The sequence below is a fragment of the Aplidium turbinatum genome, chromosome 4 (genome assembly GCF_918807975.1).
Source record: "Aplidium turbinatum chromosome 4, kaAplTurb1.1, whole genome shotgun sequence".
NCBI classification, from domain to species: domain Eukaryota; kingdom Metazoa; phylum Chordata; class Ascidiacea; order Aplousobranchia; family Polyclinidae; genus Aplidium; species Aplidium turbinatum.
The window spans coordinates 4804940-4824966 of NC_137475.1; the positions used below are offsets into that span (position 1 = coordinate 4804940).

The 20027-nt window shown below is 37.9% G+C and overlaps 2 protein-coding genes across 2 annotated transcripts; one reads left to right on the top strand and one right to left on the bottom strand.

Moving 5' to 3' along the window:
* The first annotated feature begins 1342 nt into the window (after positions 1 to 1342).
* On the top strand, positions 1343 to 15791 carry LOC145768454 (uncharacterized). Its single transcript, XM_082579946.1, has 9 exons — positions 1343 to 1531; positions 3147 to 3208; positions 8314 to 8487; positions 8966 to 9079; positions 9714 to 9813; positions 10183 to 10393; positions 10469 to 10538; positions 10897 to 10939; positions 15101 to 15791. The coding sequence occupies exons 1-9, from the start codon at positions 1345 to 1347 to the stop codon at positions 15130 to 15132; spliced, it is 993 nt and encodes a 330-aa protein (XP_082436072.1). The 5' UTR covers positions 1343 to 1344; the 3' UTR covers positions 15133 to 15791.
* Positions 15792 to 15908: 117 nt separating this feature from the next.
* Positions 15909 to 19790, bottom strand: LOC145768455 (inosine triphosphate pyrophosphatase-like). The gene is made up of 5 exons (XM_082579947.1): positions 19532 to 19790; positions 19071 to 19209; positions 18248 to 18395; positions 16300 to 16376; positions 15909 to 16047 (listed from the first exon to the last, which is right to left on the bottom strand). Exons 1-5 carry the CDS (start codon positions 19644 to 19646, stop codon positions 15954 to 15956), a joined length of 573 nt encoding a protein of 190 aa, XP_082436073.1. The 5' UTR covers positions 19647 to 19790; the 3' UTR covers positions 15909 to 15953.
* Between the last annotated feature and the right edge of the window lie 237 nt (positions 19791 to 20027).

The following is a 20027-nucleotide window of genomic DNA, read 5'->3' on the forward strand; positions in this document are numbered from 1 at the left end:
AAATAAGAAAAATCTCACCTCACTCATTTAAAAATCTTTATAAAAATTTACTATTATCATATTACCAGAGTCACTATATACATAGTCACTATGTGTATAGTGACTCTGATATTACCGTACTAATGATGATGGCTTCAGGCCTATGTAAAACTTTTATTAGATAATGTATTTTGTGTTTATTCAAGCAACTATACCGTAAATTTATGTTTTAGATTCTTTTGCCTCGCTTCTTTGATGTTTAATTTTGTAACTTTTTCTTTTGTTGAGGGTGGCTTCTCGACTAGAAGACCTTCCAGGTCACTTCGCAGCCACCCGTTGCAGTATCCACACATTCTACGTACGTTACCGTTTGTTTTATCTGACTTTGCTGAATATGTGTGTTTATACTCGCAACAAATAAAATGTCAATCAATCAATGTAATATTTTTTTCTGAAACTAATGCAATAGGGTAACAGGCCATCTGAAAATTTTAGCGGATTTACAACTGATTTATAGACCCCAGCAGGTTAACTATTAGCCTATTTAGGCTAGCTTGAATAGCGTACGGTACCTTAATTGGTTAGTTGGTTTTAAATCTTTATCTTTGGACTGACAAAGACCTTCGGACCTTGATAGGTTGTTCCTGGTAGTTTCGCATTTTTGTAGAGGCTCTTGACACCAACTAAGCTATCGGGGCGGACATCGGCCTATGCAGGAAATACCGTACAAGCAGAGGCATACAAGAAAAAAAGGTTGAATCTTGCTCAAGCAGCTGACTAGATAACGTGAAAGTCTTTCTCTACTCCTGGCTGGTTAAATTGAATTGTTATTAATGGTGTCGCGGTGTGTGAGTTATGAATTATATTGTGATAAAACTCTTCGTGCATCATTGTGTCATTTCTTTGGTAAATAAATTCATTTTTTTTTCTTCGCTCTGTAGGTCTACATGAGTCGGAGTTTTAGGGCATTTATGATCTGGAGTTTCCAGTTTTAGGCAAAGTGGAAGCAGAGTTTGTATTCTTGGCAAAAACAGGCACCGGATTGGAGCAGGAGTCTGATATTTTGCAGTTACCGGTATTACTTTTAGGGTAGGCTACAAATACTTTATTGTTTTTCGCACTTGGAGTCGGAATGAAGTTTAGAGTCAATGTCCCCAAAATATTTGGAGCAAGAGTATAGTTTGGAGTTGAAGCGGCGCAATGACGTCAAAGTGGAATAAGTTTTAAATTGAACATGAATTGAGTCCGGAAAATTCTGACTCCGAACACCTCTTGTTCCATAGCACATACAGCTGTTGTCGCAACTTTTTCTGCGATACGCCAAAATGATGTTACAACTGTACTTTTTCTGAGAGTCAATGCGTAATGTCGCTTTCAATCATCAGATTTGCCACGTCTTTTCAAATCTGTAGAAGGTTTTCTCACATTAGTAAAATTTTATCTTCGCCAGCTATTTCTTCTTCTTTGTTGTTTAATCAATCTAGTGCTGCCATGAGTTATCAAACAGAAGAGAGAGGTTGCCCAAATACTTTGGAGTACCGAATCTACTACAGTAAGAACAATGCAGACTGTTTTCACTTAGTATTTAGCTTTTGTTGGACTACCTAAGCATGACTAACAGTGAAATATGATATTTAATCTTTGAGTAATATTTTTATAAAAATATAGGCCTAAGTGACTTTCAGGCTGCATGGTTATATTTTTTAGGGCACTGTCAGGCCTACATTTATAAGTATATTTTTCAGCTTAAAATATTCTTTTCATGATACAGTAGAACTCGGTTAATCCGGATCTTCGCCTAATCCGGATAAAACTGGAAGTACAAATGATTTGTAATCTTTTTCTTGAGAAACAGCTTTGGATTATCCGGATTATTTAATCCGGATCTTCGCCTATTCCGGACAAAAGTTGCGCTTTCTCTATCGCTTAATCCGGATTTGCCCGACAGTTTTGCCATTTTATGCTAAAACGTAATGTGGCTTAATGTCGGTGACGTTTTTCCAATCGAAGACTTTGTTTGACGTGATTTTTTGTAAGTTTTTCATAGAAACTCGTCTTCGGTAACTGTTTTCAAAAGTTTTGAGTGACTACAGATTATTCCGACACGCATGTCTGAAGATGTAACTTTTGCCAGTGTGTTCTTGCGTTAGACGCAGAGTCTACAAATACATTCATTTTACATGCATACTGCATTTCAAAAGAACTCTATCACTGGGTTGCGAATGTGGTGATCGCGAATATGGTGATCGCGAGTCTCGGAATTGGCAGATGACCACACTAAGGCGTTCGATTTCGGTGGTTTTACCGATACCCTTCTATCTAGGTAACGTCAGGCTTGATAGAACCGTCATCGGTTAATCCGGATCTTCGCCTAATCCGGATGGAATCGCTGGTCAAATCGAATCCGGATTAACCGAGTTCTACTGTATATCGTAATAGACTATTATTTTGGTTTAAGTCTTTATTTTTGCACAAACAAAGCCTTTGAAAGGTTATTCCTGGCACTGGCAGTTTCGCATACTTGTAGAAGCTTTGAAACACTAATGCAGGGTCGGTTACCATGATTGACAGAAAGAAGTTCCTATAGTTGTTGTCTGTGAGCTTTTCCATCCATTTGGTGCCACTGAATAAAGAGCATTGATGAAATGCGTTGCTCAAGCATATACTTTTAGCCAAACCAGCACTGCTTGATTTTGAGTCGGGTGCTCAACCACTGAGCTAACAGGCAACAAATTGTCTGAACATTATAATCACTCTTTGTCAATTGATGATAGTGTCTACTGGTAATTTTTAGTGATATCTATCTGTTTTACATATACTAATTCCTGCTGATTAGATTGATTAATTTTTTATCTTTGGACTTACTGAGATTGACAAAGTGAAGTTTTCGATTATTAAACTGTTGTTGCTGAGGAATTATTCCACCCATGAGATTCCGTTGAAGGGAGAGTAGTCCTTAATGTGTGTTGCTCAAGCACACGCCCTGAGTGTAGAACCAGCGCTGCTTGATCTTGAAGCTTCTTCATTCACGAAGTCCCCCGCTATCGAATTGAGCTTTTGAGGCATATTTTAATATGGTATAAGCTAAAACTTTGCATATTATATAGTATTGAAATTTTATTTAACAGTTAAAACTTCATTTACCAATGCTCATTTTCTCTGTACAGAAAAGGATGGCAAGTATATATCACCATTCCATGATATTCCCTGCTACTCGGATGCTAACAAAGTATGTGCTTGAAAACTTTTCACAGAAGCTATTATCACCATACGTAGTCGCTATAGTTTCTGAGGTTGTGATTATCATATATCACTCAAGCATGACATCATACACTTAAGTCATGACATCATACACTTAAGTATGACTTTTTGTGAAACATAAAGTGACCAACGTTAAAAATAGACATTGGTAGTTTTGTTTAGAAATCAGTATCGTATATTTGTACTTGTCTGTTTATGGTTTAATTTGTATAGTCACTAAACCTACTCATGCACAGTAAAATGTAGTGCTTACGATTTTTCATTTCTTTAGGATACGCAATTATTGCACTAAAACAAAATTTGACTGACTGAACTAGAGCAAACCATTGTGAGGCAATAGTTGCATGCAATCTTCTTCAGCAAACGTGGCCACATCCCATTTTGGCTAACAAAAATTTATTAAAGGAAATTCTCAATTTGTGACACAATTAAAAACTTGCACAATTAAACTTTCATACAATTGAAACAGCAAAAAAAGCATTCTCATTCAGGGAGCATTAAATCAATAGTAATAATTTTACTTGGTGCTCATTGTGTTAACATAAAATTCAACTAAAACAAAAGACAGACAGCTGAAAGCACAAAAACTATTATTGAACATAGAATGAGCCGCTTCAGCTTTGAATCAAGTTTGATAAAAAAGCATTTTCCAGCTGTGTCAAACCAAAGTCCTAAGGAATCTTGCATGCAGATACTACATATGAGCTAGGAAAGTTGTCAAAGAAAGTTATTAGGCCAAAATGTAGCTTTCATTCACTCTTCAAAAGTTATAAAGAAAAAAAGCACTTCATGCTGTGACTAGAGGACTATGGCTTCTATATGTAGCAATAACAGTCACTGCATAGACTTTAACAAGATGTTAGCATTTTATGGTTGTCACGATTTCTTTCTATCTCTTACCAGGAAAAAGACTTGGAAAGATTCAATGACGTAGTTTAATGGGTCAACCGAAAAGAAGTCAATTAAATTCACGGATAGTTCTACTGGTGAAATGATATATAAAAACGCTTGAAGGACTCCAACGAATGGTTCACCACTTCCAACAATTAATCAAAGTAATAGTAAACAGCAATAGATTCCAATGCTTGCGACTATTGATCGAGTTTAACGTGATCCACTCACAGCTTCTCATACGATTCTAATTTCAATCAGAAATTATATTAGCATCAACTTTGCTTTACAGTACTCGTATTCAATACTTTCACTCTCGATCAACAATAATCTTTGCGTCTATTAACAACTGCTACTACTACAATAATGAACTCTCATCATAATACAACTCCCATAATAATAATCTCAGAATCTCAGAATAAACATTACACAAACTACACCACTATTTATAGTTGGCTGTTCAGTCCAGTAACTTCGAGAAGGTTACATCATAAAGAACCATCGTTCGGTCACGTAGCATTTAAAAGGTAAACAACAGAAGTCTCTAGAAGGTCACGTCCGCAAGAAGATTCTTACATAATAACGATTTCGCAATCGGACATTTACTGATAAACAACCTTATGACGTCATGACAAACGACGCTCAGAAATCATGAAAAACAACAGAACCTTCTAGATTTGCATGCTTACAGATGATTCTAGAAATACGTTACATAATACAAATTTCTCAATCAGAGGTTACTTCAGGTCATAACCGATAATAACACAACGCACCAGAATTCCATAATGAAAATAGCCCATTCGTTGAAGATACAAAGCAAGCCATCGCGAGGCCTCCGCACCTTGATTGTGACATACGCCCCCCCTTAGAATATTGTTGCAAACAATATAACAACACAATCAATATAAAACACACCATAAAACAATTAATTACTCAATAATCAGTTCTCATAAGTCTATCGTTGCATGATCTACCAACGATAGCTTTTCTCAAAACAATAGTCACGTTTTCTGCGAAAGTTTCCATCGTCCTCAATGACTTCAGTGCACTGGCGAGCAAGATGACCCATCTTCTTACATCGGAAACACCTCCTCTCCGGACAGTCCTTGGCGAGATGACCTTCTTTGTGACAATTGTAGCAAGCCTTTTCATCAAAAGAGCAGCTCCTGGCTATATGTCCAATCTCCCCACATCGGTAGCAGTGGTTGTCACGGCAACGTCTGTTTTCCGAATGTCCGCCGTCAGCAACGCACTCCCTGGCGAAATGTCCGCGTCTACCGCATCTATAGCAAACTCCAAATGGTCGTCGCCTGCCTCTTCTCCTCGGTTCTTCGCGCTCGTAATATCCGTCATCGTGAGATCGTTGCTGATTATCTGCAGAACAATCTTGAGCAAAGTGACCATTCTTGCCACAAGAATAACAAGTAACTTCAGAATCTCTCTCAAAAACATTTTCGATTATCAGATCAACTAAAGAGTTTTGTAAACATAACGCTTTCACAGTCCCACTACAATACGGAGTTTCGATAGATATCATCGCTAACGGTCCTTGGATTGAAGTGGTATCTATTTTTGTCACATGGCCAGTTTTTCCCATTAATTGACTGTCTTTAACCAAATCTCTCCTCACTATTATACCAGTAGAACCAGAATCACGTAAAACTTTTACCTTTTTGTCTCCAACTTTTCCATCCACTACTGGCAGGTGATCTTCAGGTATTATTTTTCCGCAAACATCTTCATCCGGATTCTCCTCGTCAAGCGTGGGTTCAGGAATCATTAACGCACAACCGCATCGATAAACGTCCGTGTCTTTATCTTTTCCAGACTGATTGGATAAGGAAAGCGACTTGTCCTTGCGTTCCTTCGCTTCGTGTCCTTGCCTATTGCAACGATTGCACCACTTCCTCGATTCCTGATGATTTCTGTTAGTCTTCCTCCGGCAATTAACAGATTTATGACCTAAGCCATTACAATTAAAACAACGTACTTCTCTTGGAACAGCACCTCCTTTAAAATTATTTGTTTGCTCTTCGTCATTATCGCATGACAACGTTTCTTCAGTCGACAACTTCTCATCATGAGCAACTAAGTACTGTTCTGCCACACTGGCTATTTCTTCTAGATTCTTTGGACTTCTCTCCATTAGATAAACAGACAGATCTTTTGAACATGAATCTGTGAATTGTTCCTTAACTATAAGGTTTGCCAATCCGTCCAATGATTGTTCAGCCCCCGAAAGTTCAAACCATTTTAACAAAAGGTTTCTTAAACGTTCAATAAATTGACCTGGGCTTTCGTGTATTTCAGGCTTTGCCTCACGGAATCTTTGACGGTATCCATGCTCGGTAAAATTGTATCGCTTTAACAGAGCTAACTTCAATCTGTCGTAGTTCATGGCTTCTTCTTGCGAAAGTCTTGAATATACATCAAGAGCTTGTCCCGATAATAACATGCTTAGCTGGGTAGCCCACGTCGACTTCTCCAATTTGGCTATTGTAGCATATCTTTCAAATCTTAACAGATAACTATCCAACTCATCTTTTTCTTCAACAAATGATGGCAAATCTGGACGTCTAACTTGCGCCACAATAACATCTCGAGCATTATCATTACTAGAATTAGATCGCTCACCAATGTCCAGCTTTTGTCTTTCTAATTCAAGTTTTAACTTTTCCAATTCATATTGCGCTCTTCTTTCTTCAGCTTCTGCTTCGCGCTGCGCTTGTTTCTCTTCAGCTTCTCGTTGAGCTTGTTTTTCTTCAGCTTCAGCTTCGCGCTGCGCTTGTTTCTCTTCAGCTTCTCGTTGAGCTTGTTTTTCTTCAGCTTCAAGTTGTGCAGCTTCAGCCTCACGCTGTGCTCGTTTTTCTTATTTCACGAGCAGCTCTTCTATCTTCTCTTTCGTCAGCTTCTCGCTGAGCTTTCTGGTCCATTATCTTGTGATACTCTTCCATCACAAACTGAGACTTCTCATTACCAGTCAGCCCCATTCGTTCAGCCATGCTCCCTAAGTCTTCAATCATCTCATGTTTGACAGTATCCGCCATCTTGACATTAATTTATTATTCTTTCAATAAATCTTCGGTATTCTTCGGTTTTTCGGTTAAATTTTTTCGGTTTATTCCCGGACGAGCCCCCAGAATGTCACGATTTCTTTCTATCTCTTACCAGGAAAAAGACTTGGAAAGATTCAATGACGTAGTTTAATGGGTCAACCGAAAAGAAGTCAATTAAATTCACGGATAGTTCTACTGGTGAAATGATATATAAAAACGCTTGAAGGACTCCAACGAATGGTTCACCACTTCCAACAATTAATCAAAGTAATAGTAAACAGCAATAGATTCCAATGCTTGCGACTATTGATCGAGTTTAACGTGATCCACTCACAGCTTCTCATACGATTCTAATTTCAATCAGAAATTATATTAGCATCAACTTTGCTTTACAGTACTCGTATTCAATACTTTCACTCTCGATCAACAATAATCTTTGCGTCTATTAACAACTGCTACTACTACAATAATGAACTCTCATCATAATACAACTCCCATAATAATAATCTCAGAATCTCAGAATAAACATTACACAAACTACACCACTATTTATAGTTGGCTGTTCAGTCCAGTAACTTCGAGAAGGTTACATCATAAAGAACCATCGTTCGGTCACGTAGCATTTAAAAGGTAAACAACAGAAGTCTCTAGAAGGTCACGTCCGCAAGAAGATTCTTACATAATAACGATTTCGCAATCGGACATTTACTGATAAACAACCTTATGACGTCATGACAAACGACGCTCAGAAATCATGAAAAACAACAGAACCTTCTAGATTTGCATGCTTACAGATGATTCTAGAAATACGTTACATAATACAAATTTCTCAATCAGAGGTTACTTCAGGTCATAACCGATAATAACACAACGCACCAGAATTCCATAATGAAAATAGCCCATTCGTTGAAGATACAAAGCAAGCCATCGCGAGGCCTCCGCACCTTGATTGTGACAATGGTCAACAGTTATATGTAGTTTAAAAGTGGAAATTTTAAGTAAAATAGTAATATTAAAGCAGAAATAATGTAGTTTAATATCCTGTAGGCTATTTTGTAAAAAAACGCTTTTTGATGAAAACTTGGCCTGTTATTTCAAGTATAACATAGACTTTGTATTTGTTCAGAATGTTTGTAATATGGTTGTTGAAGTGCCAAGATGGACCAATAGCAAAATGGAAATAGCAACTAAAGAAGCTTTGAATCCTATTAAACAAGATGTGAAAAAAGGAAAGCTTAGATATGTAGCCAACACTTACCCTTACAAAGGCTACATATTTAATTATGGTGCAATACCACAAGTACGAAGTTTTTTTCTATCAAAGTTTTTTTTTGTATAAATTGATAATGTTTCATACTTAAACCAATCTAAGTTGAAATAGTAAATGTATTTGTTTAAATCTTTCAGTATGCAATACAGCAAGGCTCTCAAACATGCAGCATTCATTTGATCCTCAGAGCATTTTGAGTTTGGAATTATAAAACCATTCAATAATTTGTTTGGTATCATCATAACATTTTGATGTAAGGGTGTAAGCCTGGATACGACAAAAAAAACAAGTACTGTTTATGTTACAGCTAGTTTATTGCTTAATATATATCATTATTGCAGCCAAATCATCACTAACTATCAGAAAACAACAATTGAAGTGATATTGCTTAAAGCCGAAAGTTTTACCATTATAATGTGTAAATAGTAATTCTGTTTAACATGGCCAGTTTTTATTTCAATTTTTTTTTATGCTACTCCATCATTAAGAACATGTCTTGCTCTTTTAGACTTGGGAAAATCCGAAACATGTTGATCCCCACACAAAGCAAAATGGAGACAATGACCCCATTGATTGTTGTGAAATCGGATCAAGGGTTCCCAAACGTGGAGACGTTATTCAGGTTTGGAAATAATTGAAACATGTAATTTTTATGCTTCATAATGCATTGTAGTCATTTTACTTGATTTAGTTGCGTTGTGAGAGTAAGTAAATACAGTACTAGACAATTTATTATGGATTTTTTTTTTTGACCATTTTACAGCAAATTTCAGATTTTATTTTGATAACTGAGAGCACTACAATAAATGTAATGGTGGTTCAAAGCAAAGAAGCTGTACTTCTTCAACATCGGTATTCAATGGCACGTAATATTGCCGGATTGTGACGTCATAATGGCGCAAGTTTCTACTACAATGCCAGCAGTTCAGTTGAGCCTTTGTGACGTATATTATGACGTCATAATGCGGCGCTGTGGAATACCGATTGTGTAGAATGGCAGCTTCTTTGCTTTGGGCCACCATTACAATTATTTTCCGAGCTCTCAGTTATTGGAAAAACAAAAAAATCGAGATTTGCTGTAAATTGTTCAAAAAAAAATCCGTACTAAATTGTCCAGTACTGTATATATGTTTCAAATGTTTGAGGTTTTTTCTTTAATTCTTGGGATCGTATATCAAGAACGTTCTCTTGTAATTTATTTAATACCATTTTTAGTGATGCTGGTTAGAACATAAAGTAAAAGAAAGCTTTTTCAGGTCAAAATTCTTGGCGTGCTTGCCATGATAGACGAAGGTGAAACTGACTGGAAAATCATAGTGATTGATGTCACTGACCCATTGGCTGACAAGTTGAATGGTGAGTTTTAAGCTGTCAAGCAAAAGTTTTCTGCTGTTTTTACCCTGAGGCTATTAGTGAAAAATTCTCTGTCCATCCACGTGTCTACTTTTACCGGTACTGTACCAATATACTGCAAAAGAAGAGTTCATTATTATACTGTAAATAACCTTTGCTAAAGTTGAATTCCTGCTTTAATAAACTTTGCAAACATGTTCCTAATTCAAAAGATTCCTAATTCCTGTTTTTGCTGCATATAATTTTGTTGTCATTTCTACAAGTGCGTTATAGGCTATAGATTTTGTCAGTGAGACTGATATTACCATGAATTCATTATTTACTTAAATGCGTGGAATGTTTTTGTATTTTGTGACAAAGTGTGTTGAACAGATATTGATGACGTGGAGAAACACATGGCCAGGTATCTGGACGACACGAGGGATTGGTTCCGTGTTTATAAAGTTGCCGATGGGAAGCCTTTGAATGAGTTCGCGTTTGACGGCAAATTCAAAGGGCGCAAGTTTGCCGAAGAAATTGTTTTGGAAACTCATGGATTTTGGAAAGAACTTCTACAGGATCGTATTGAGGGCGACATTGAAAGGCAGGTTTAGCGTTTGAGGGCTGTATACAATTTTTCAGAACATGCTAAGACGTAAAATATGAGTTTCTGTTACAGAACGAACGCGACTTGTGTCGGGACTTCTTGTCATGCGGACGAAGAGGCAGTTGCTGCCATTGTATCTGCGGTAAGTAATAGCGGCCACCAAGCTGCGCTAAACTTGAACAGTTCCAATAAAACAACATAACACAAAATAAAACAACTTTACGTGAAAATCACATTTCCTGTGACCTGTTTCGAACTTTTTAAGTAGTAACCACAAACTAATAGTCCACTGCGAGGTGGGAGCTTATCAACATAATCTAGTTGGGATTTTTAAGTGATGTATATATTAGGTAGCCGATATAACAGACGCCTTTTCTACAATAGTTCTTGAATTATAGTGTGACATCAGGCATATCGTTTTTAGATTGTATTCGATGTGTGGTAAAATTTGGCGTAGCAGTAAGTTCTTTTTTGCTTTGCAATCAAGTTTTTCTTTTTAGGCCCCAGTTAAAGGAGAAGAACGAGAGATCACAGACCCTAAAGGTAGTAACCGAAATTATAGTTTATATAATAATTAATAGTTTATAATAATATATAGTTGTAGTAATATAGTTCATTGTTTTAGCGACGATTCTTTACTTGGAATGAAAAAACTATAACACCGATCTGCCATTACGTCAATGCTCAGAATAAGATATCTCGATTCTTAAAGCAGAGTTTAGTTAAGCTAAGGATTATGATGTGAGCCACGAGGTGTGGAAATTGTTGATGCCAGCTTGGACACTGGTGTATTCTTTTCCAATGACTCGACGTCGATTCGGAAACGGGTGGCCGATGTCAGTGATATTGTACTTGCATGGATTTCTCTTTAACAAAAGCGCAACTGACAACTTGTAGAATACTGGGATTGTTGAAATACATCCCAGCATTAGTTTTTTCACTTTAAAATGATATTTTTATCGAGCTTTTTCCGCCACGATGCGGAATGACAGCCCCTTCCCCTGAGTATCATAGGTTTGAATAGACTCTTGAGATTGATAATAACTGTTTTAAAATCCCTTTTTCGTTTCACTTTTCAACAATCTTCACAGTTTTGTTCTTCTGACGCTATGTTAAAAGAATTTTATTGAAACTTAAAAGTTCTGAATGTAAAATGTAGATAAACTGTACGTATAACTGTGTAGTCGTCCAATTTTAAACTGTGTAAGAAGCACTTGCACTTCAAGGCGAATTCCATGCGTACTACTTAACCCGTGAAAGAAGCTTATGTTTTAAAAGCTGGATTGGTTTGAGCGTTGAATTTAAAGCAACATACTTCACTGCATCATGTGCAACATTACTAATAACAGCGATTAGAAATATTAAAAATGCATTTACAATTTTAATCTTCAGTAAGTGCTGTTATGTTTGGCAAGGGAATATTTTCAAGGTTTACTTAATCTATTCTGTCAATGATTTTTGTAGTTAGTAACAGAGGTTGGACTTTGACGCATAACTAATCAACTATGGAAAACGAAAGAAGTCACAGTCTTTGCTTAGTGAATCATATATTTGTTGATCAAACATTTGAGAGTAGGCTACAGCTTTTTTAATGTAAGCCAATTTGTAATTCATATGAACTTTTCCTTTTGCTTACGGCCAGTTTTCAGCTTTATTACTAAAAAAAAACACGGCGCAAATCAGTGCAAAAACTTGTATCGTTCTCACTTTAACCCGCAGTTAGCACCAACTGCGCTTCGTAAAATTTTCAACGAGGAATAACAAATTTCAAAGCTCCGAAAAATCTTTTTGCAAGGATGCCATAACATCAGATCACAAAGTAACGTTATAAAAAACAAATATTTTCTGAAAGTTGGTATCGATCAAAAGTCTCATGTATTGAATCTAAATTATGGCATTTCCTGCTATTTACTTAAAACTATTGTAGGTTCTAGTTTGGCGTATTTAAGCTAAAAGTATAGCCAAACAAATCATACATAGGGCAAAAGAATCAGCATTTCAGGAAAAACTAAACGACTTAGATCCCAAAAGTGACCAAATCTTTCGCTTGGCTAAGCAGATGAAAAAAGAAAATGAAGATGTCACGGGTGAGAAATGCATAAGGGATGATGACGGTAACCTCTCTCTTGATGACCAAAGTAAGAAGTGAGCTTGGAAGCAACATTACGAAAAGCTCTCAATGAAGAGTTTTATTGGTACCGCAACAACCTAATCTCGGAACCTTCTGTCCAAGGTCCACCCATATACATTACCAAAGACATGATCATTAAGGCACTCAAACAGATGAACACTGGAAAGGCAGCTGGCCCATCTGGCATCACAACTGAAATGCTCAAAACATCCGGCGACACTGGAATCCAACTCACCACGGATCTGGCCAATGATATCATCAGAGAGGGTGCAGTACCGTACCGGAAGATTGGGAGGAGAGCATCAATGCATCATCATCAACTGTTATAAAGGCAATGGAGGTGCCCTACAAAGATGTAACTACAGAGGTTTGAAGCTATTAGACCAGGTGATGAAGGTGATTGAAAGGGTTGCTGACAACATCATCAGAGACACAGTCTCCATTGACAAGATGCAGTTCTGTTTCATGCCAGGACGAGGCACTACCGACGCCACCTTCATCGTCCGACAACTGCAGGAGAAATTTCTCGATGCAAACAAGAAACTCTACTTTGCTTTTATCGATCTGGAGAAAGCTTTCAACCGGGTCCCAAGGGAGGTTCTCTGGTGGTCCATGAGGAAGCTTGGAGTGAATGAGTGGATTGTCAGACTCGTTCCGAGTATGTACAAGCGAACTCAATACAAAGTACGTGTAGGAGACAGTCACAGTGACGACTTCGAAGTCAAAGTCGGTTTGCATCAGGGGTCTGTCCTCAGCCCTGTACTATTCATTATAGTACTCGAGGCACTGTCATGTGACTTCCGCACGGGTTGTCCTTGGGAACTCCTCTATGCTGGCGACCTGATCATCATCTCTGAATGCCTAGACGAGCTCGTGGAAAGGTTGAAGATATGGAAGGACGGCTTGGCTGCCAAAGGCCTAAATATCAACATGGCCAAAACCAAGATCATCGGAAAGGAGTTGCATCGACTTAAAGACTCGGGACGCTACCCTTGTGCTGTGTGTAGGGCCGGTGTGGGCACAAACTCCATCCAATGCAACACTTGCCTCCTCTGGGTTCACAAAAAGTGCAGTGGCCTAAGAGGAGGTCTGAAACCCGACCCATTCTTCAAGTGTAAAAGATGTGCAGGAGAAGCCCGGCCCATAGAGGGTAGAACTATCACTGACATCCAAATAGATGGTGGAAAGTTAGAAGTGGTAGACGCTTTCTGTTACTTAGGTGACATGCTCAGTGCAGGTGGAGGTACCGTCCTCAGTTCCACTACCAGAGTAAAGACAGCCTGGGCTAAATTCAAACAACTACTGCCCATATTCACCAACAAAGATATCCCTCTTTCCAGTAAAGGCAGGGTCTACAACAGCTGTGTCAGGAGCGTGATGTTGTTTTCGAGTGAATGCTGGGCTGTGACAAAAGAGGTACTGGGAAGAATCAAACGAAATGACAACGCAATGGTACGGTGGATCTGCAACATCAGACCACAAGAGAACCAGTACACCAGCTCAGACACTCTACTCGCCAGGCTGGGCTTGCGAAAGATTGAAGATGACCTCCGATTCAACCGTCTAGTTTGGACATGTTGAAAGGAGCAGCGGATGGATAAATCAATGCTGAGATGTGCCAGTAGCTAGTACAAAGAAGCCTGGACGTCCCAGGAAGATATGGAGTGACACCGTAAACGATGACAGGAAGCGGTGGCAGATGACCAACACTAGCCCTCTAGATCGTGATGAATGGAGACTGACGATGTGCCTTGCCAGACCCCGTCCTACCCTGATTCTAGGAAATGAAACGTAAAACAGGAAGAAGTATTTAAATTGGTCTCATGCTGATTATGCAGTGGTTCGTGTAGAATTTTATTTTTCATGACCCATACTAGTCACTCTCTGCTCATATTTAATTTTCTTGATTGATCGATATCATTCATATTTCTTTTTCTAGTATCAAGTTTTGAAACTAGAAAAAGGAATATAAATGATGATGTTTCGAAACTTTCGATATTCATTTTGCATGTTGTTTACTGTTTAGTAGGTTTACAGTAACATGATGCTGTGTTCTGCTTGATGTAGCTCCCTGAAGAAGTCAGTCATGTCTGATTGACGAAACGTCGGAAGAAATGCGGATTGTCACATGAAACACCTTGTGATAGTTTAGCTAGACCACAAGAGCGTATCATGTTTTGAAAGTTGTGATATGCATATTATTTACAAGCAACCGTAAGTGCGATACATGTGCTTGCTTGTGGTTACGCGCCGGGCTCAAGATCACACGGCGCTGGTTCGACTCTCGGGGTGTGCGCTTGAGCAACGCATTTCAGAACTGCTCTCTATTCAGCGGCACTTAATGAATGGAATAATTCCCCTTCAACAATCGGAAAACTTCACTCTGCCAATCTCGGTAACCGGCCCTGCGTCAAGAGCCTCTACAAATATGCGAAACCAACCAGGAATAACCTATCAAAGCTTTGTCTGTCCGAGGATAAAGATTCAAAACCAAACCAATGTACGACTGTACGTCTTTACCTTGCTAATGGTATTTTAATAATATAGTATAATAACATATGTTTTTCCTTCAGCCACCGCTTGGTATTTCTTGAAGAAAGAATGAGAAGCTCTTGCTATCCTCAGAACTCCATGGACGACCTATTGGCCCTCAGTTTTCTCAGTGCACGAGTTCCACTTAAGCAAAATCGTAGCATTTCATTTCAATTGTGTTCCTATTGATAATGTGAATTCCTTTTATTCTAAATTTCTATGCTTAGCCGTAATATAAACGTAATTTCAATGTTCTGTAAACGTATGATCTAAACGTAAACGTCTTTCAATTTCCAATCAAAACATTTTTTTTTTCAAATCTGCTTGATTTTGCCTAAATTAGCAAAGACGCCACAGGAGACCATGTAAACTGCAATAGGTTATGTGTGTAGAATATACTTTGTGTTGCCAAACAGCAAATAGATGTGCTTCGCTCTAAGCTTACTGTGAGCGAATTCTTGGTGCTGCTGTTCCAATTAAAACCGCGTAGAAAGAAATGATATCATATCGACTGCATTTTTTAAGGTGTTGAATTTGGGAAATCACAAGGCTTAACTGTACTGTTTCTTCTCCAATGCACATTACTAGGCATTTGCACAAAGTGTTATCAAATTTAATTCGGCAATGCGCACAAAAGTACTGTAAGTTATGTGTTTACGGAACACAGCTGAATGTAAAAAAAAAAAAAAACGCTGCGTAATTTGCCACAGACGGCATTGGACTGCATATGAATGAAGTTGTAATTATCATAGCACATCAATTCTGCGGATATTATCGTAGGCAACTGTAGCATGGTCCACCTCATAAAAAAATCACAACTGCGATACTTAACCGAAGCGGTACAGCGTACGTTAATTGGCTGCAATACACCAATTGAGCTCCCTGTGTTGTGAGTTATGTTTTCTCGGTAAAATATTCAGCGAGCTTCTTCAATGCATTCCCTCGATGAGAGATTGAATTCTTCACCTCTTGCGACATCTCGGCGTACCTAAAGTTGATAGCAATATGTAATCCAAAATGCTATAATCAGAGTAGGCTATGTCCTCGGTAGGCGACGACACCCCACCCCCAGAATGAAGGGAAGTATGTTTAGTGTCCTGGGCTTGGCAATGAAAATTCTCCATTAGAATTACATTACTTCCGTCAATCACTAACTACAGCAGATCTACTTTGATGATTAAAGTACTTGGCAAAAATATTAAAAGCTTTCGCTTTGACAGAACGGAATACCGGTACCTACGTTTGGTCAAAGCCGTTTGGCTGGAAACATGGATCCCATCCGAAGTTGCGCGGTCCGCGCGGTGGCACTATAACTCCCTACGTAAAAATACAACCAAAATTAAGCAAGAATCGAGTGACATATGTACCAACAAAATAATTGAGATAGAGACCAGCGTCATTCAACATTTTTTGTGTCAGGAACAATTTCTTGAAAAAATCTTGCTAGACATCGAACCTCAGAAAAATTACCAACTAATTTAAATTAGTTGGTAATTGGACTGCAACAACGGCAAATTGCAGCACTGCACAAAAAATAGTGATAATTTTGGACTGGTCAAATATCACCATGGCCTGAAGAGAAGATAGTTAGAGCGGTGAAAAATATTTACAGTGTAAGAGGTGAAAAAAATGGCATCCAATTGATTAGAAAAAAAGACACATATTAGGCGAACTAACCAAGTATGCAAACAGCCACAGGTCACAACTATAGAAATTGTACCGGGACCGAAACAACGCGACGAATAAGGCGAACTGATAAATTAGACTAACTCTACTGTATTTGAATAGTCTTCACGAAAATTTGATGTAAAAAATACAAAAGATTGTCATTGGTTTAACAACCGATTTGATTGATTGTGGATTTCTTTATCCCTGGACTGAAAAAAGATCTTTGCAAGATTAATCCTGGCAGTAAGGCATCACTAATGCAGGCCCGGTTACTGAGTTTGACAGAGTCAAGTTTCCCTTGTTGAAGTATTGATGCCTGTGAATTATTCCACTAGGTGCCAATGAAAGGAGAGCTGTCCTCAAGCGAACACCCCCAATGTCCAACCAGCCCCACTTGATCTTGCTATCTCTTCTTTCCTTAAATCGGACGCTTAACAACTGAGCTATCCGGCAAATATGCCAAGCCATGGTAAAATTTTCATGACATGAAATTTGTTTGGAGATGGTCGATTTAGGGACAGTCGGCCTGCATGATATTTATGTGATATGGAGAGCTGAAGAAATTAGTTAAAGAATTTTCTTCTGCCATTCTTGAAATATATGTGGGCAAATTGCAAGAACGCTTATATGTTATATAATTGATTGAATTTATATCCAGGACTGAAAAACTTCTTGGCAGGTTCGCATACTTGTAAAGGCTTTGAACCACTAACACAGGCCCGGTCAGGCGGTCACCGAGTTTGACAGCAGGCAACTTGTCAAGCAATAAGCACCAGTGATGTACGCGCATACAAATGATATTGACGCCGTCAGCGTAAACGCAAACGTTCGAAAAACCATACGCCGTATGCGTCAACGTAACTTGTAAAAAAAGTTGGCGGCGTCAGTGCATACACTGGCGTAAACTAATTTTGTTTGCTAGGTGCCAAACATTCACACGGTATAAACCACTCGAAACAAACAAGTTTTATTTTTGAATTTCCACAAAGAAACACAAGCGTCTGAAAGTGTTCATCTGACATTTTGCTGTGTTTTGGTTTCAATATGTCTTTGCCCATTGAAAACATTCTTTCAACTGGAGCGCTGGAAGGTATTGGCGTGTTGTAGCGAAAAAAAGACATTAAAAAGTATGCGTTGACGCTATGCGCTAAAAAACGAGAAAACTTACGCGTAGCCTCAAGCGCAAACTATCCAAAAAAATGTGGCCGCAAGCGTTAGCGTAAACAAAAAGTCTGCGGCGTATACGTACATCTCTGATAAGCACCAACGAAGATACAGCAAAAACGCAATGATAGTGAAAAACAAATGCAGTTAAGCGGTGTACTTGAAAAACTGCTCTCCACTAAACAGGGTATATAATAATAGAATTGCGGAAAGCTACATTTCCAACATGAACAAAAATTTGTTTTTATTCAAACGTCATCATAAGGTTTTCAATGAAAAAAGCAGACCTTTCGGGATTAAGTTGAAAAAGTATTTTGCTGAGCATAGGTAAAACTTTCTCAAAGTAGCAAACAAACCTGACATTTTCCACGAAAAAGAATAACTTTGTCACCAGAGTTTCCACCATAATATGCAAACGTGCAAAGAGCATATCCTGACTTATCATCCCATCCATCCAACATCTTGTATAAGCCTTCTGGGCCCAATTTAGCAAGAAACCATTTGCTGAAAAATAAGTAGGTAATTAAAAGGTTTGACTACAAATACCTCAGTTGGTAAAGTGCCCGACTCGAAGCACAAAGAAATCAAACACAAAGTAAAATAAACCAGACTGGTTCGGCTCTCGAGATGTGCGCTTGAACAACATATTTAAGGACAGTTTTTCATCCAGCAGCACCTGTTAGATGGAAAGATTCAGACAAGTGGAAACCTCACTTTGTCAATCTCGGTGACCAAACCTGTGACAGTGATTCAAGGCCTCGATAACATAACCAACAGGATTAAGCTCTCAAAGAAGCTTACTCAAAGCATGCATAAAAATACCCACAATCTATCAAATGGTCTTTAGAAATGGGAGTGAGACATTGTAATAGAAAAGCTTTTGAAGTTACAGTACAACACCTGTTTGTGCAGGTCTCACAAGTAAATGTGAGGATAAGTAAAACTACAATCTAACACAATACTTGTCAAGATACCATATATGGATTACTGTAAGGAGTTTAACATACGATGCTGTTCAAAACACTTGTAAGTTGTAACAGACTTCAGTGGATTTTTTAATAAGTATATATGGTAGGTCTAATTACAAATACATACAACATTTGATAGAATATTTTACTTAGTTTATAATAATAATGATTCAACATCAAAACATTCCATAAAAAATACATAAATATATACATGTAAGGCCCTGGAAGTCCATTCATGGCATTAAAACATAAACAGGTATCTTCAATTAAAACAGGACCATCCAATTGCCTTGCAGCTTCTTTGCATTTCAACAACGAAACGTCATCTGCTTCACCTTGGTATTCTGGAACTGTACAAAGAGCACAAACTGATGAATTTAATTGCTTCTTCAAGTTCAATCGACAGAGAGTTTTTTTTAGCATTAAGCATTGAGAACACCATCATAATCTTTTGTGTCTGGCATGGTAATACATTATTAAACTGCATGTTGCACATTAAAGCACATCTCAGTTGTCAACTTGATGCAATATACTGAACCTCATTTTCAGTATGGTTCTGATATGAATTTGTAAATTTGTGTATTAAACATAGTCGGTAACATAGTCTTAAAACGTTTCTGACTGGATCTAGCTTGTAAATATGTGAAGCCTGCTAATAAGAAACTTACATACGGTCGAGTGCTATATTGGTAATTCCAATTGCTTCATTTCCTTTTAAAAAAGCTGCAACTTCCTTCAGCTTGTTTCTGTTTCCAGTGACAAAACTAATTGTTTTTTTTAAAGACATAACTTAATTCTTAAAATGCAACACTCCAAGCAATCAAATGGCTAATTAAATTGAAATATTATGATTAGGGCAACCAGTTTTTTTACATCAAAACTTGAAGTTTTGACTTTACAGTTTTCAAAATTTTACCAATAACTTCCTGTATTTTCATCTCAAATGCAAAATACAAAGCACATCAGAAATCAAACTGTTAGGTAAAGACATATTTTTTAGATAACATTTAAAAAAAGTAGACTTGATGTCTCTAACAGTCACTCAAAAAGCTACAAGTGCTAAATATGCAGCCTTCACAATCACATATCCTGAAGTTACAGAGAAGATTCTACCATGTTATACTTCAACCTCAAGTTGTCTTTCACGTTATTCCATTTGAAGTTTCTG

Bases quoted from the DNA above. Each gene is read 5' to 3' on its own strand.
- LOC145768455 (XM_082579947.1), bottom strand. From the start codon at position 19,646: ATGTCTTTAAAAAAAACAATTAGTTTTGTCACTGGAAACAGAAACAAG. The intron at 19,210-19,531 runs GTATGTAAGTTT...CTCTTTGTACAG, and splicing joins TACCAATATAGCACTCGACC to TTCCAGAATACCAAGGTGAA. The intron at 16,377-18,247 runs GTTTGTTTGCTA...ATTTTTACGTAG, and splicing joins TTTTTCGTGGAAAATGTCAG to GGAGTTATAGTGCCACCGCG.
- LOC145768454 (XM_082579946.1), top strand. From the start codon at position 1,345: ATGTCGCTTTCAATCATCAGATTTGCCACGTCTTTTCAAATCTGTAGA. The intron at 1,532-3,146 runs GTAAGAACAATG...TTCTCTGTACAG, and splicing joins GGAGTACCGAATCTACTACA to AAAAGGATGGCAAGTATATA. The intron at 8,488-8,965 runs GTACGAAGTTTT...TTGCTCTTTTAG, and splicing joins ATTATGGTGCAATACCACAA to ACTTGGGAAAATCCGAAACA.